Source organism: Malus domestica, chromosome 10, assembly GCF_042453785.1.
Source record: "Malus domestica chromosome 10, GDT2T_hap1".
NCBI lineage: Eukaryota > Viridiplantae > Streptophyta > Magnoliopsida > Rosales > Rosaceae > Malus > Malus domestica.
The window spans coordinates 6,179,943-6,195,111 of record NC_091670.1 but is presented as its reverse complement, the minus strand read 5'-3'; the positions used below and the strand labels follow the sequence as shown (position 1 = coordinate 6,195,111).

Sequence of the window (15,169 nt, the reverse complement as noted above, 5' to 3'; positions counted from 1 at the left end):
TGACAAAAAGTTAAAAAGGATTCAAAATTATTTACCTTTGGGGTGAAATAAATATTCTTGAGTCGTCATGGCTGTTTGATCTATATCTCTACCTCTATTAGAGATTTACTTTGAGATTTGTGTAAGGAAGACCATTATGTTGTAATTGATTTAAACATATAACAATTCTTACTCACAGATTACAATTTTTAGTTTTTACTTGTGAGATGATTTGGTTTTTTTGAGAATATTAAATGACTAAAATATCCCTCTATATGAGAGTCCTATGTTGCTTCCTTGAAAATAGACATAAATTGAAATCTTATTTATTATCTTTATTATACTGTTTTTCTTAAAATATACTATTAAAATTCATCAGAATTCTAATTGAATATATCCCTAAATCAAGAGATGGAGGTGTTTGAGCTCAAAATATAGTTGTTCAAAAAAAATAATAACCTATATCCGCCAAAAAAATTCATCAATTATAAATTGTGATAAATGATTGAATTGCAACAATATAGAAAAACTAATTGGCACAATTGAAACCCAACACGATCCTCTTCGGATCCTTTTGGTGAGGATTTTAGGGATCCATAAATCGTGTCCGTTCATTGTACATTATGCGGTCAGTTTTTGTTAAGTACTGTTTATGTTTATTTTAAATAAAAATATTTAAAATGATTTCTGACCGTACGATGTACAATGAACATACACGATTCACGGATCCCCGATCCTCACAAAAAGGATCCGGACTCAATTGAAACTATAGAAACTGTAAGGGTCAAAAATGAAAAATGAAATTTGGCCTTGGAGGTCTATGTTTTGTTCCTCCACCATAACCTAACACTCAGTTTCAGCTGAGAAAAACTCATTCCACCGTAGAACCCAACAGAAACGACAAGTAAAGGTGCGGACTTTACCAATTCCACGCTCTCTTTTCCAATTCAATTTCTGAAAATTTACATTTTTTATGTATTAATTTTAATTTTTTATTTACCAGAATCGATCGGAGGAAGTGGGAAATGGCGAGCGCAGTGGACCCAGCAGGAGATCCGATCCCAACATCGGCAGTTCTGACGGCGGCAGCGAAGCACATTCAGTACAACTGCCAAGCGGAGAACGTGGCTTTTCTCAAGTGCAAGAAGAAGGACCCAAACCCGGAGAAGTGTCTCGACAAAGGTCGCCAAGTCACTCGATGCGTTCTTTCCCTGTAAGCCATTTCTAATTTTCTCCCCCTTTTCATTTCCCTTTGGAATTGGAAAGTTTGAGTGGTCTGTGATTTATTGATTAGAGACTTCACTCAGGTTGCTCAATTGGGCTCATACGTTATAGACAATTTGATACTTGGATTGCTCACACGAGCTCAATGTGGCTCATGGGTTATGTAGAATTTGAGACTTGTATTACTCAAATGAGCTCCATTAGGATTACTGAAATGAAATCAATGTGGCTCATGGGTTATAGACAATTCGATTGCTCAAGTGAGCTCCATTAGGATTACTGAAAGTGAGATCAATGTGGCTCATGGGTTATAAACAGTTTGACACCTTGATTGCTCAAATGAGCTCCATTAGGATTACTGAGATGAGATCAATGTGGCTCATGGGTTATAGACAGTTTGACACTTCAATTGTTCAAATGAGCTCCATTAGGATTACTGAAATGAGATCAATGTGGCTTATGGGTTATAGACAGTTTGACACTTCGATTGCTCAAATGAGCTCAATTCGGCTCATGGTATTGGGAACGGTCCCTCCTTAGTGGAGTTGCATGGCTTTTGGAATTCCCATGAATTTACACATGGTAAATGCATGTTGTATTACATAATTTACATATATTGATAATGGAAGACATGCATTGTATTTCCCTGGTTCTTGGCATTGTATTGTAATTAATACAATGGTTATTTGGCTGATGAATTGGTGTATGGGCGGATAACTATGGGTAGCTTTAGAGAATTCCATTAGTGGGACAACTAGGTTAAATTTCATGTATTAATGCAAGTCGGTGCATTGGTGCAAGGAAGTGGCTAGTGATTTCTAGAGGCCTTGGTCATTTGAAGCATGGCTTAGATGGAGTTTATCTAAGTGCATCCGGTACAAGAGATGGTATGTCTCTTTTGCGAAAGCTACAAGTGTGGGTTGGCTTTTGGGTTACTAGAGAAGGTATTGCTCTAGGGTGAGAGAGTGATCTTCATGGGTTTGAGAGAACACCACAAGGGGTGTATCCTATTGGATAGGGGCTTGGGCTCGGGTTTGGGTGTATCCTGTTCGACATCCTGAAGTTGCCATTGTTTACCAACTTACACAAATTATACAATGGCCTAAAACCACTAGAGAAAGCGAGTAACCAATTAATTAGGTTCCATTGACTTTAAGTTCAGAGGAGTGTTTGCCCAAACATGAAAAAGAAAAATCCCACTGGTCCCTGGATACTCGCGAACAGCTTTTGAATTGGACGAATTTTCAAGGATCATCATTCCTTTTTCTCTCTCCTCTTGAAATGTTTTGAATTCTGCATCACATTCTTGTATTTTTACTATTTGAGATTTGGACTTTTTTTTCCGGTGATTTGATCATCCAGTTAGTTGCGTGATGTCTATGAAAACTTGAGGTACGACGGTATTGGAAACAATTTATCAACGAGTTCCCAGAATTCATCAAGAAATTTGCATAAAATGTTTTAGTTCTCCCATCTAACAGACTGATGAACATGTTAGCACATGCTTCTTTTATTTTTCGTGGAGCAAGGAGAGGCAAGCCTCGTTCCATTTCTAAATATGACATTTGTCCTTGCAGGCTGAAAGATCTTCATCAGAAGTGCACGAAAGAGATGGATGCTTATGTTGGATGCATGTATTACAATACAAATGAATTCGAGTTATGTCGCAAAGAGCAAGAGGAATTCGAGAAAAAATGCCCATTGGCTTAAGAACATGCCTCTTGTCCCACCATTACCACAATAATCGGGGCAGCGTGCAATGAGAAAAATAGTGTTACTTATAATTTGAATTTCAATGGATCTTGAGCTATTTTCTTCCTATTTTCATGTCGAATTTTCGCTTGGGTGAGCTCCCTTGAAGGAAAATATTTGGCAATGTTGAAGAGTGATTGACTAGTGTCGCAGTTGGAATTGTTGTACCTTACGTCCTATTGCAAAGGGCCTAATGGAAAATGAGTTTTATCATCTAGGCTGCGAAGTGAATCCTCTTATATTGTAACAAATTTAGAAAGCCAAGTCCTTCTAGGTTTTCATTCTCTTTTGCTAAGTCCATTTTTTTGCATGGAAGAAAGCACCTAATGCCAAGTTTAAACTCATGTTATCCAACGACAACAAGGAGTTATCCCACTAAATAACGTCATTGCTTTTGATTTTGCGCTAAGTTTTCAGTTAGCTCCAAGTATTATATGTATATTTTTAAAGTCTCTTTCCAAGTATTTCTAGGTCTTCATTCTCTTTTGCTCTGAGGCTCTTCTTAAACCGTATTTTCTAACCTCAACATCCATAGGTCTCGTTTAGCATGTGAAAACTCATGTTATCCAAAGCATTTAAATTTCCAAGGCCACTAAACATTGAATTCTACTCATACTGAACATCCACAAAGTTTGCATGGAATCCCCACGACTGTTGGAGGCTGAAGCTGGCTGAGAAACCGAAGATTTGCTTGCGCGTGGAGAAAGTGCCACACCCAGCATCTTCTTCAAAATTATCTGCTACTGATTCCAAAATTTGGCGTGTTTCTCGGGGTGATCGGTTTTCCAAGAGTCCTCTTATATTATAACAAATTTAGAAACATAAATCCCTTTTTTGCACCAAGTCTTTTGTTAGCTCTAGATACTCCATGTCTTCTTAAAGTCTATTTTCAAATCTTTCTAGGTCTTCTTCTACCCTCTAGTCTCATTAATCATATTTTCTAACCGGATCGTCTACAGACCTTCATTTCACATGTCAAAACTCATGTTACCCAAAGCATGTAAATCTCCAAAGCCACTCAACATCCACAAAAATTGCATGGAATCAAATTCATCAAAAATTCTATGTTGCTCTCTATGTTCCTGAAATTTTAATCGTTAAATCGTTAAATTTTGGTCATTGGTCATTGTATCTTTCGTTTAAAGACCTGACAGTTTAAAACTCTCAAGTATTTTGAAAAATCTCTGAAATCATTGAATGGAGAAATATTTCATTGGAAATTTGCACTAATGACAAACTTTTTCAGTTTTCTTCCGGATTCTGCGACGGGAGCGTAAGTTAACTCAAAACCAGCAAAGCATACTTGCATACATATTACTTGCATAAATCCATACATACACACATACATACAATACAAGTAACAGAATATCAGAGATTCAACAAATCATACTCTCACCCTTCAATTCCTGAAGCAATGCTTTGGTATTATGATATGCAGTGCAGAACCCAAGCTTTCTCTCTCTCCAATCTGTTATCGACGTATAATTACGATAGGGTTTGTTGCGCAGAAACAACTTCCAGATTAAGATTATGATGTCCACAAGGAGTGAATAGCATCCAATTGATTTAAGTTTGTGGATTTGAGAGAGAGTTTGTAAAGCCCCCTCAATTTTTCAGTATCCCCACACCTGCTGGATACTGAAGCTGGCTGGGAAACAGAAGATTTGCTTGTGCGTGAAGAAAGTGCCACACCCAGCATCTTCTTCAAAATCATCTGCAACTGATTCCAAAACTTGGCGTGTACCTCGGGGTGATCGGTTTTCCAAGAGTCCGAGTCTGTTTCTGACACATACCGTCCTTCAAGCATGCAAGACAGAGCTGATTCCAACATCTGGAACACAAGCAATGTTTTAGATTCTTTGAGTATTTTATTTGTAACAGAAACAATAACAGTGAGACAAGATTATATAAACTGTGTCTGGAACTACATCACAAAATTATATGAAGTCATAATCCTAGTTACGATGAACTCTTCAAATAAAGAATAGCATAACGTTCAATACATGCTAAGTGTACTTATCTATGTTAATTAATTGCAGTATAACTAACGAAATGTATAAATGGCCTCTACATTGTTACCGCCTGATGTAAACACTACGGAAGACTGATGCAGCAGAACAGATAGCCAAGAAATGAAAGAGAGGAGACCACAAGGAGTTTGATCAACTTCCAATAGTATGAATACATATCATATCCCCACTCCATTTTTTAGGAAAACTAATGAAAAGGGCTTGAAAACTTTGAGTTTAATGATAAGGACAAAATAAAGGGTAAAGTGAATAGTACCAGGTTTGACTTTTTAGTGTAAAAATGTGATTTTTCGTTAAAGTGAATAGTACCGCAGGCTTTTCGTTAAAACTCCCTTTTTATAGGGCCAGTCTGTAAATCAAGATTAAACCCCTTGATCAACTTCCTAATCAAATACAATCCTAACCAACTTAGTGTTATGTTACATGGTGATAGGATCAACTTCCTAATCAAATACAATCCTAACCAACTTAGTGTTATGTTACATGGTGATAAACGGGACAAGTTAGAGAGTCATCAAGATGAATAAAATCTCTCTTTAGGATTCAATTCCCCTTTATAATTCCTAAAATAGTACAACAACTCAAATTTAAAAAAAAAAAGAAGGGAGCATTATCACTTCATCAAATAAATAGTAGAAATAATCTTCTCATTTTAAATACATATTATAATTTGATTTCACGTACAGCTAAACGTGGTGCCATTTGTGCATGCAAATGTGTATAACATATACTTTCAAGTCTCTGAATTTGAAAAAAGGTGGATAGACATTTGCAAGCGAAATTCAATGCATTATGTATGAAGCAAGTTCAAGAACTTACTGCATTTGAGTGTAAGGGGCTTGAAAGGCTCAATGAAAGAGCTGATCTCTCTATAAGAATAGTTAGGTACATGGTAGGATGCGTTTTTGGGCTGTAGAAATCCATGGCCTTTTGCATGTTCCTCTCTGCCAAGGATGCATACTGCTTGACTCGTTGGAGAATTGTGTTTTCGCCTTTGGGTAAGTTGTTTTTCTTATGATCTAGCTCTAAGAATTTCATACAACAATCCCTTTGGTAGCAAGCCAACTGAAAATAGGAATATGCAGCCTCCTGTTTCCGCAATTCACCTAATGATTCATAAACAGACAGTGCCTCTCTAATGGCATCGTTGGCTGAAATCTCATGCTTACGAAATTGTTTTCTTGATTTTCTGCCACTAGGACTAGTGGAACTGACATGCACGACTCCAGTTTCATAGACATCAACAGTTGTATCTTCTCTTGCCAAGAACATTCCGAGCCTCAGATACGTATGAGCAAACTGTGTATATACCTCAGTCCTCAAATTGTTTAGTTCAGAGCCAGCCTCTGCAACAAAAGCATTGAGTTCAGCTTTTGCTGCCCCATAATACTTAAGGGATTCACTATATTCTAACTTTGTGGTCTCCAATGCATGGTTGTATGCGTTATGAAAGATCGGATGCCCCTTGAGACCGTCAATCTTTGATACCATCTCTTCTGCCAATGCCCGTCTTCCATGCCCCAAGTTACAGTTTATCAATATGATGTTGGTATGATCAGAGACTTCTCTGAATGCTTTTATAGCATCTACAAAAGCAAATTCAGCTTTTTTTAGTTCTTTCCTTTCAAGTCTGTTTCGACCCAGTTCATTGCATACCCACCCTTTCTTTTTCATTATAGATTGTAGTTCAGCAGAACCGGAAGGAAGACCACCTAATGCCTTTGTAGCAGCTTCGTAACAGCAACAGGCTTCCGAAAGATTGTTTTCAGCATCTCCAACTGCAGGACCTCCAAGGAACTTGAATATCCCACCATTTTTCACTTTCGTTGTTTCTCTCAAAGAAGCATTAGATTGAGAGGCCAGTATCGGTCCCATGTCATGCACTCCTAAAGTGCCCTCTAAATTGTCAGAATTATCAGATGACACATGTTTCACTGTAAGCTTATCCATATTTGAAGATTGTTCTATGGTTTCACCGTTTCTCTTTTGGTGTAGATATCCACAATCAGACACCTTGCCACTCTCAGTTTTCAAACAAGGATTATCATCTTCAGTCTCTCTTGCAAGCGAGAAGGCATTGCTCTTAGCATATGGTCTTTTACTGTATTTCCTGCCAGAATTTACCAAGCGCATATTGCCACTACTACTACTTGCACTGCTACCACTGCTTGCCCTATCACTCTGGCAGCTGCAATTTACTAGAGAACATGAACTGCAGTTTTGTGTATTGTGCCCCAACTTCTTCTTTAGCCTTTTAACTTCTTTGACAACCTCGGATGAAACTTTCAACTCTCTAATAGAATATTTTCCCTCTGCTGGTGGAGAGGTGATACTATCCTTAGCCAAATGGAATTCAACATAAACATCTCCAACCAGTGTCCATGCCTTGGCCCAGAAGAGGTAGATGGATGAGAACTGCTCGAAAGAAAGACAACCATGAGTGGAGCTGGAGCTCAGATCTTCCCGATCACTATTAGATGATGTAATCTTTTTATTTGTATAACTGAATTTTGTTGGTGATGGAAAACAACTATTCATGGAAGAAATGAATTTTGTGTCTTCAAGATGTTGAGGCATTGATCCATATACAGAACAGGCCAATTCTACAACCTTCAAAGCTTGATGCAACTGACCATCCTCCTTGTAAGCTTGTCCAAGTGCCAAATATGACTCTCCAAGCAAAAGAACAAGTTTCCACAACTTGTGATCCAATGTTGATGTTGGAAGCCATTCTCTAATGTCACAAACTTCGATACAGTCAGCATCACCACATGCACAAACAGAAAGATTAACAGATGAAGGTGGCCTATCATGGGTTTCACTCTCCTGGTCCATCAACTTTGATTCAGTAGTTTGCAGTTGGCGCATCCATCTGAGAGATTTAATAGCTTGAGAAACATGATGTATTGCAGCTAGCTTAGAAGAGATTGGTTCAGCAACAGTTTGAACTACATGTCCGGTTGTTGCAGGCAATTTGCAAACTGCAGAGCTTTCAATACCAGAGGAATTTGGTGCAGCTTCTGTCAAATCTCCGTAGTCTGTGCTACCTTCTGCTATCAAATTTCTGGGAGAGTATGCATTTGCTTCTAAAGTCATCTTTACAGAAGCTTCAGTTACTAAATCTTCAACATTTTGATCATCGTCATATGATTTTTCCTGTCCCACCAGTTGAGGTTCTTCATGTACCATCGATTCAGAATTGCTACTTAAAAAGTCCAAAGAATCTTCTTCAGCATCAGTGACTGTAAGTTCACATTCTACAGGCAGATCATCAGGCTCTAATTCCAGCTCTTCATCGTGGTTCAAAATAAGCCTTGCAAATTGTTCATGTGCAGATGCCCGCACAACCTGTTAAGCAGTACATCAATTACAGTCATCATTTTATTTCTGTGACTTATCTAATTTGACAAAAATGCTGAATTAGTAACCAAACAAATATAAAAAGGTAAAAGCGTCAGTTCATTATATAGTACCAGATGATCTGGCGCATCTAGGAATTCCAAACATTTTTTGAAAAACCTAGCACACCTTGCCATATTATTTGGAGCCTGCAGGAATTCCAAATAAATTAGTAATCACTAAAAGAAGGAAAGGAAGCTAGCGAGTAAAATAGTCAAATTTCTTCCATACCACTGAAAGTGAAAGCCTGTGAGCAATTCGATACAAGAGAGTCCCCAATGAATACAGAGAATCACTTCTTCCTCGATGCAATAGAGAAGGAAGGGAGCTTGAGCTATCATCACAATCATCAGAAGAACAGTTCTTGGGAATCACAGAAAGATCGAAGAGTTGAATGACATCTTCCCCAGCATTTTTATACAGCTGAAATTTTTAAGATATAATGAATATTATTATGGGAATTGCAAAAAATCAAACTGCAAAAGGAAAAGGCAAATGAAAAATCAGTTTCAAATAAAATCAAATCACATCAGTACCCAATAAGCTCCAGGATCTTGCTTGCAGTTTTCTTGAAGGAACCTCAAAACAGAAAGGCCGTTTTGTTGCACCACATGAGGATGAAAAGCAGGAGTGCCATCCTCAGAGATCCCTTTTAGTAGAAATATATCATCTGTTTTCAAAAGCTCGTATCCCTGCACAACACCGTTTTCATGATAACAAATGGCCATCTCAGGCACACTTGCCATGACATTGTCAAGCCAGGCCTCAAGCCAAGTTAATGGTGTAACCTGCCAGTAAGATTAATAAAAAGGAAAAAAACAGACAAAGAAACAAAAAGAGGAAAACAGTTAATACGTAAAAATAGAAATGGAGGGAAAAGAAGAGGACAAAAATTTTAGTACACCACTTCAACCTGTCGTGACACATCCCAGAGATGCAAGCTAACAGCAACATATTTTTCATTACTAAACAGAAGCAAGTCACTCCCTATGAGCATGCGGAAATTGTGAAATTGCCAAAACAAAACCCTTAGAAACCCGTCGTTACCAACTCTTCTATGTTTTTCAGACTCTTGTATTGAGCTCCTGGACTTCTCGCCAACTTGTGAAGTCTTTTTGACAGGATTGCGCCCCTTATTTTTCTTATCCTTCTTATTTGCCAAAAAGAAATCATCCCTTTTAACCTGTGTGTACTCTGGACTATTTGATTTTCCACCTGGAGCAACATCATCATGCTGTCCCACAAACTGAGTATTTGCCCCAGGAAGAACAGAGGATTTTGATTGCTCTTGTGATGGAACATGATGAGTTGGCGGGCAATCACAAGCTTCCATCCGAACAGAATGCATAGCAAAATTCAAAAATAAAGACTGATCTCCACATTTTGATTGATTTTTACGTCTCCTTATTAACTTTTCCCCCTCTTCGATGTCAGGCCTACACTTGAGAAAAGGATCAGATAAGTTTTTATTTTCTTTCTAAATTTTATAAAATAGTGGACAAAATAGAATAGCACATTAGCAGGCTAATACACACCCAGTATTGAGAACAAGCGTCTGTCCAACACGCTGAACTGCAATTGATAATCGAGCCTTGGAATACGGCATTTTGAAGATCTGCTTCAGAATGTCAGCTGGAGCAATGACGTCGATCTCATCCCCATAATCAACCAATCCAGACACCGCAAGGGCCTCACATTTTCTAGTGAGATTTGATGAAACAGTACCACTATCCCAAGCTATATCTGCCAACACAAATAATACCATATCCATACCATGCTTGTTACAGCTTCAGAATCAGAAGCCAAAAATAATTCTAAAAAAACCCTCGAATTATTTCAATATTACTACCATCCACATACTCTATAAAATTATAGCATCAAAAACTGAAAACGGAAAATATTATTAGACTAAAATTGAAAGAGAAGTGAGCATACCTCCGGCGGCCTTGGGGTGCACAGCAGCAATGGGAAGAACATTGTCCGGCGACGGCGGGCTCTTCAGGTCCGTCTCCGTCGGAAGCATTCGATACCGCGGAGCACTCACTCTGAAAAAATCACAAACAAAATCAATGAAAACCGAAACAACTCTAGAGAGAGAGAGAGAGAGAGAGAGAGAGAGAGAGAGGAAGGCGTACGGACGTTTGGCGGGAGGGAATGAGAGCGGAATCGCAAGAGTGGAAGGCTTTGTCGGTGGGAACAGGGATGGAGCCGCAGAGGAAGCCGACGGGGTTCGGCCTTTCAATTTCTAACTTGCCGATGCACTGAAGCTCTCGGGAGCCATCGGAGCTCAACGGTGCCGACGATGACCATGATTTCTCCATTGCTCTTCACTTTGCTAAGCTAGGGTTTCAGTTTCAATTTGTGATTTGCTTTCCTTCTCAAAATTTGGCGGACTCTCTGTGAATAAGCTTTGCTTTTCTTTCTTCTGGAAACTTCACTCAAATCAACCGCTACTCCTGCTGGACGCAACAGCTCTTCATTTATGGTTCCGGGTTATATTTGACCCAAAAGTAGATGGGTCTTATACTTTTGGCACACTATTTAGCTTTTTGCATATCAACTTTATATTTTCTTTTATCTAATTAAATAAAAAAATAATTACAATAAACATATTTTAGCATTTAGTTTGTAAAACTGATCAATTTCTATGACTACAGATATTGAGTATATATCGACCACACAATGATAATATATTGATCATATAATAAACATTGATAATTTCTATAGCAAAATTTCAAAATATTTTTACTAGTTAATTGTCCTTAAATAAATCAAACAAAAATAATAACAAAACTAAATGGGCATGTGTGTGACAAGAGAGATTGAGAGGATAAATTAGAGTGTCTATTTATAGGCTTATAATTTATATAGAAAATGTCCTAGCTGACTACATATTGCATATTAACCCTGAAGTGAGCTGTCATATGATGAATGTTATTTACAATACTTCTCCTCGAATGTTCACGAGTCAATAATAGTTGCCCAATAAAACTTTGCATGAAAACCCAATGGGATAAAAACAAAACAAAAGAGAAAAATTGATCATTACTTAGGAAACTTTGATATGTTTGATGCTCGTAATGCTGCCTCGCTAAAACCTTGCCATGAAAACTCCAGTATGATAAAAACCTGGTCGAAAGAAAAAGAGCACAGTCCGATATTCAGTGTAGCATATTGTCGAAGACTCATCCTATTGAATAACTCTGTTTGGTGACTAGCACTCCAACATGGTCGAAAACACAATCGAAAATATCAACAAGACAATCTTACCACGGCAGCAAAAGCTTGTACAAGCTTCGCAACAGGGTAATGTCTATCGAATGAAATCCAATTAAATGAGTAGATTTGTGCGCCCTGTTGGATAAAACCCTTTCCGGTACATCACTTCTACCCATTTCTTTGCCTCAGATGTCCTCCCATGTCTAAGAAAACCTTCTACTAAGGCGTCGTAAGTCCATCGATTAGGCTCATAACCTTTCTGGCACATCTTTTCGAACAAAGCACAAGCGTGCTCCATGTTGCTTTGGCTTAGTCTTCTAATCAACAAATTGTGTGTGAACACGTCTAGCGGAAAGCACATTTCAATTGCTTCTTCCAGATTCCCAATATCTCGGCTCACCTTAATCTGACCAGAAAACGCACCAATGAGCAGACCAAGCATTGAACGATCAGACATCTCATTCCGCTCCTCTCTCAGCCGTACCCAAGACTTGTAGAGCTCTGCAGTTTTCAGAGATTGCAACAGAAGTATGTTACCGGTAAAGGATGTAATATGGCGGCCAACTTTCTCCAAGTCATTTATGAGATTTACTGCCATATCAAACTCTTTATTCTGGCACAGCAACTGTATCAGAAACTCGTAACAGTCATCGCTTGGAACCACTCCCTTCTCTTTCATTTCCATCAAGAAGTTAACTGCAATTTCCACCTTTTTGGCTTTGCATAGACCAATGATCAGGGCACTGTATAGCTTTCTCCCCATCACCTTTCTTCTCTGGTGCAGATCATTGAAGAAGTTCAATGCATCCGAAATTCGTTCACTCTTCAAATAACTCTGCAACATAAGAACATCCGATCTCACATTGGGATCAATCCCACTCCGCTGCATCATCTCAAATACTTGTCTAGCCAGATCGGGCCTTTTGGCATGCCCAGCTCCGTAGATGAAAAAGTTGTATATATCACGGCTGGGTTCCCTACAAGACAACTGCATCTCCAACAAAGTAAAAAATTGCTTATCTGGATTTTCCATATCACAGAGACAGCAAATTACATCTTTGAACAGTTTACGAATTGGTAAGTGACCCTTTTCTTGCATTTCAATCAGAAGCCTGGCAGCAATATCCCCCTTGCTCGACCTGTTAAAACCATTTATCAAGCTAAAGTATGTCTTCTTTTTAGAAACCTTATTAATTCTGTTGAGTTCCGCATGTACCAAATAACCGTCTTCTACCCTCTCAGTACTGCAAAGAGTTGTAATGAACTTATCAAATGTATAGTCACTTGGCATAAAGTTTCGCTCTAAGGCGAAAATAACCAACTCTTTCATCTTCTCAAGCTTGCCCTCTCGACACAATGAGTCAGCCAGAATAGAAAATGTTTTCCTACCTGTAAAATACCCTTGTTCCATAGAATGCTTCAACACTCGATAGGCTTCGTCAATGCTACCATCCCCACAGAAAATATTGATCAAATAGTTGTAAACCATACTATTAGGAGTGAGCCCAAACTCAGATCTCGAATTATACAACTCAAGTGCGACATCCACCATCCCAGCTTTGCAGAAGAAGCACAAGGCAGCATTCATGGTGATCTTATCAGGGGAAATCTTACCCTCCTTCATCTCCATCAACAAATCACAAACCTCCTCGAGGCGATCCTCCTTCAAAAGCCTACATATCAAAGTATTGTACCTAAAAGCATCAGGTACATACCCTTCCAACGACTTCTTGTTCTGCAAAAACTCCAATGCTCCATCCAACCTCCCAGCCTGAACAAGATCACGCATCCACACACTATAAGCACTCTCCATGAAAGCCACCCCAAGGTCCTGAAACTCCTCGACTAATTGGCCAGCATGCTGGAACTTCTTCTGCTTACAAAGGGCGTCCACAAGGACACTGACGGCATGGCCAGTGACCGGCTTGCCGTCAGACACCAATTGACGCAAATAGGCTTCAGCTTGATCGAGCAAGTTCTGCTTACAGAACCACTTGAGCATGATGGAATGGGTAATTTCGTTCTCGAAACCCCTCAAAGAAATCTGCTTGGCAATGACCTGAACAGCATCAAAGCAACTCTCCTCCACTAGAGCATTCAGAAGGACATGGTAGCCAAAGGAATCGAGGTCGAGACCCTGGAAGCGCATTTTACCAAACAGTTGGAGGGCAATGTAGGGCTTGCCGGCGACGGCGTAGCCCATGACCAGAGTGTCGTGAAATCGGACGGTGTGGGCGTACCTCTGCTTGCGGTAGGTGGAGAGGAAGTCGAGCATGAGAGACATGAGCTTGGCCTTGGAAAGGATCTTGAAGATGGCGTTAAAGGTGGCGCGGGTGTGGTGGAAGCTGGGCTGGCGGCCTGCCCAATCGAAGAACTTGAGGCAGGAGAGGACATCATGGTCGTTGCTGCCGTAGCGGAGGACCTCGAGGACGAAGGCCTCCGTGAGGCGGAGACTGAGACGGGAGAGGGCCAAGTCGGCGGAGGAGTAAGGGATATTATAGCGCAAGGGGATGTCGCTGTCGCCGTTGAGGCGGCGGTCGGTGGTGGCGGCGGGGTCGCCGTCGGTAGAGGATTTGAGGATGAGGAAGATGCGGTCCAATAAGGCGTCGTTGCGGGTCTGGAACCATTCTTTGAAAGAGAGGACCACGTCCCTCGCCGCAGTCATGCGGGCCATGGTTGAGAAAGCAGCGGCGGCAGGGGAAGCGTTGGGGCTCAAGGAACAACAAAAGCAATAACAACCACCGCTGACGCTGCTGCTGGTGGTAGCAGCGGCGGCGGCGGCGGTGGAGAGAAGAGAATTGGCATCGAGGATGGCGGCGAAGGAGGAGCAAAGGGAGCAGTTGGTATTGGCCTTGGATTTGGCTAGATTTCTGAGTGAAATAAGCATAATTACTACTGTTTTGTTAATCTGTCGATATTGTCGACCGAGCTGCTGCTGCTGCCGCCGAACCCAGCGCAGCCTCAATTTGTTTCCGTCTTCCCTCTGCCAGTTCGCCGGTCCTGGTTTAAAATATGACGGGTTTTATAAGCATTTGAAATTACCATTATGCCACTGCCTCAGAAATCCAAGCACTGCCGATTTGGCGTTTACCCTCTAAACTTTTATAATTAGTTAATGGGTGTTTAATGACGTTTAATTTTGAAATTTAATTTTCAATCTATTTTGGTTACATGGTAAATGTTTGAAGGCAATAAAGCAGGGGAATTTCAGCAGCGACGGTGTCTTATTGAACGCTCGAAAGTAGGGCTCTGTGTACTCCTAGTTTTGCTGGACATGCAACAATTTCAATCTTAACATTTACCCTACAACAGTTTCAATCTTAACCCTTAACCCTAGCAAGATATACATCGGAATCGGATGGTTCAAATTAGATTATGCGACATTATTCTTTCACAAGGTTATTCTTTAACGAGGCACTTTCTTATTTTGATCTACTTTTAGCCGGAATAGATTAAAAACAATATAGACTATTCCGATTGTTAAAATATAGTGAAGAGTAAGACATTTATGTCACTCAGATAATTTCTGGAAAGAGAGTTGCTCAAGTTTCATAGATGATACATCC

General features: G+C 39.7%; 3 protein-coding genes across 3 annotated transcripts; 1 reads left to right on the top strand and 2 right to left on the bottom strand.

Annotated features, from left to right (window-relative positions):
- The first annotated feature begins 751 nt into the window (after positions 1–751).
- On the top strand, positions 752–3,168 carry LOC103444289 (NADH dehydrogenase [ubiquinone] 1 alpha subcomplex subunit 8-B-like). The gene is made up of 3 exons (XM_008383222.4): positions 752–889; positions 983–1,192; positions 2,781–3,168. The coding sequence occupies exons 2-3, from the start codon at positions 1,005–1,007 to the stop codon at positions 2,911–2,913; spliced, it is 321 nt and encodes a 106-aa protein (XP_008381444.1). The 5' UTR covers positions 752–889; positions 983–1,004; the 3' UTR covers positions 2,914–3,168.
- Positions 3,169–4,233: 1,065 nt separating this feature from the next.
- Positions 4,234–11,514, bottom strand: LOC103422087 (uncharacterized). Its single transcript, XM_029109466.2, has 10 exons — positions 11,434–11,514; positions 10,524–10,843; positions 10,320–10,429; positions 9,920–10,127; positions 9,298–9,820; positions 8,921–9,172; positions 8,616–8,807; positions 8,459–8,533; positions 5,805–8,333; positions 4,234–4,786 (listed from the first exon to the last, which is right to left on the bottom strand). The coding sequence occupies exons 2-10, from the start codon at positions 10,703–10,705 to the stop codon at positions 4,484–4,486; spliced, it is 4,374 nt and encodes a 1,457-aa protein (XP_028965299.1). The 5' UTR covers positions 10,706–10,843; positions 11,434–11,514; the 3' UTR covers positions 4,234–4,483.
- On the bottom strand, positions 11,207–14,619 carry LOC103422088 (pentatricopeptide repeat-containing protein At1g71210, mitochondrial-like). Its single transcript, XM_017328624.3, has 2 exons — positions 11,655–14,619; positions 11,207–11,574 (listed from the first exon to the last, which is right to left on the bottom strand). The coding sequence occupies exon 1, from the start codon at positions 14,488–14,490 to the stop codon at positions 11,716–11,718; it is 2,775 nt and encodes a 924-aa protein (XP_017184113.2). The 5' UTR covers positions 14,491–14,619; the 3' UTR covers positions 11,207–11,574; positions 11,655–11,715.
- Positions 14,620–15,169: the final 550 nt, after the last annotated feature.

What these genes read in the sequence shown, in the direction of transcription:
- LOC103422088 (XM_017328624.3), bottom strand. Translation starts at nt 14,490, where the DNA reads ATGCTTATTTCACTCAGAAATCTAGCCAAATCCAAGGCCAATACCAAC.
- LOC103422087 (XM_029109466.2), bottom strand. Translation starts at nt 10,705, where the DNA reads ATGGAGAAATCATGGTCATCGTCGGCACCGTTGAGCTCCGATGGCTCC. An exon ending in GCACCCCAAGGCCGCCGGAG is followed by an intron (nt 10,128 to 10,319) that starts GTATGCTCACTT and finishes TTGTGTTGGCAG; the next exon opens with ATATAGCTTGGGATAGTGGT. An exon ending in TAGATGCGCCAGATCATCTG is followed by an intron (nt 8,334 to 8,458) that starts GTACTATATAAT and finishes ACTGCTTAACAG; the next exon opens with GTTGTGCGGGCATCTGCACA.
- LOC103444289 (XM_008383222.4), top strand. Translation starts at nt 1,005, where the DNA reads ATGGCGAGCGCAGTGGACCCAGCAGGAGATCCGATCCCAACATCGGCA. An exon ending in ACTCGATGCGTTCTTTCCCT is followed by an intron (nt 1,193 to 2,780) that starts GTAAGCCATTTC and finishes TTGTCCTTGCAG; the next exon opens with GCTGAAAGATCTTCATCAGA.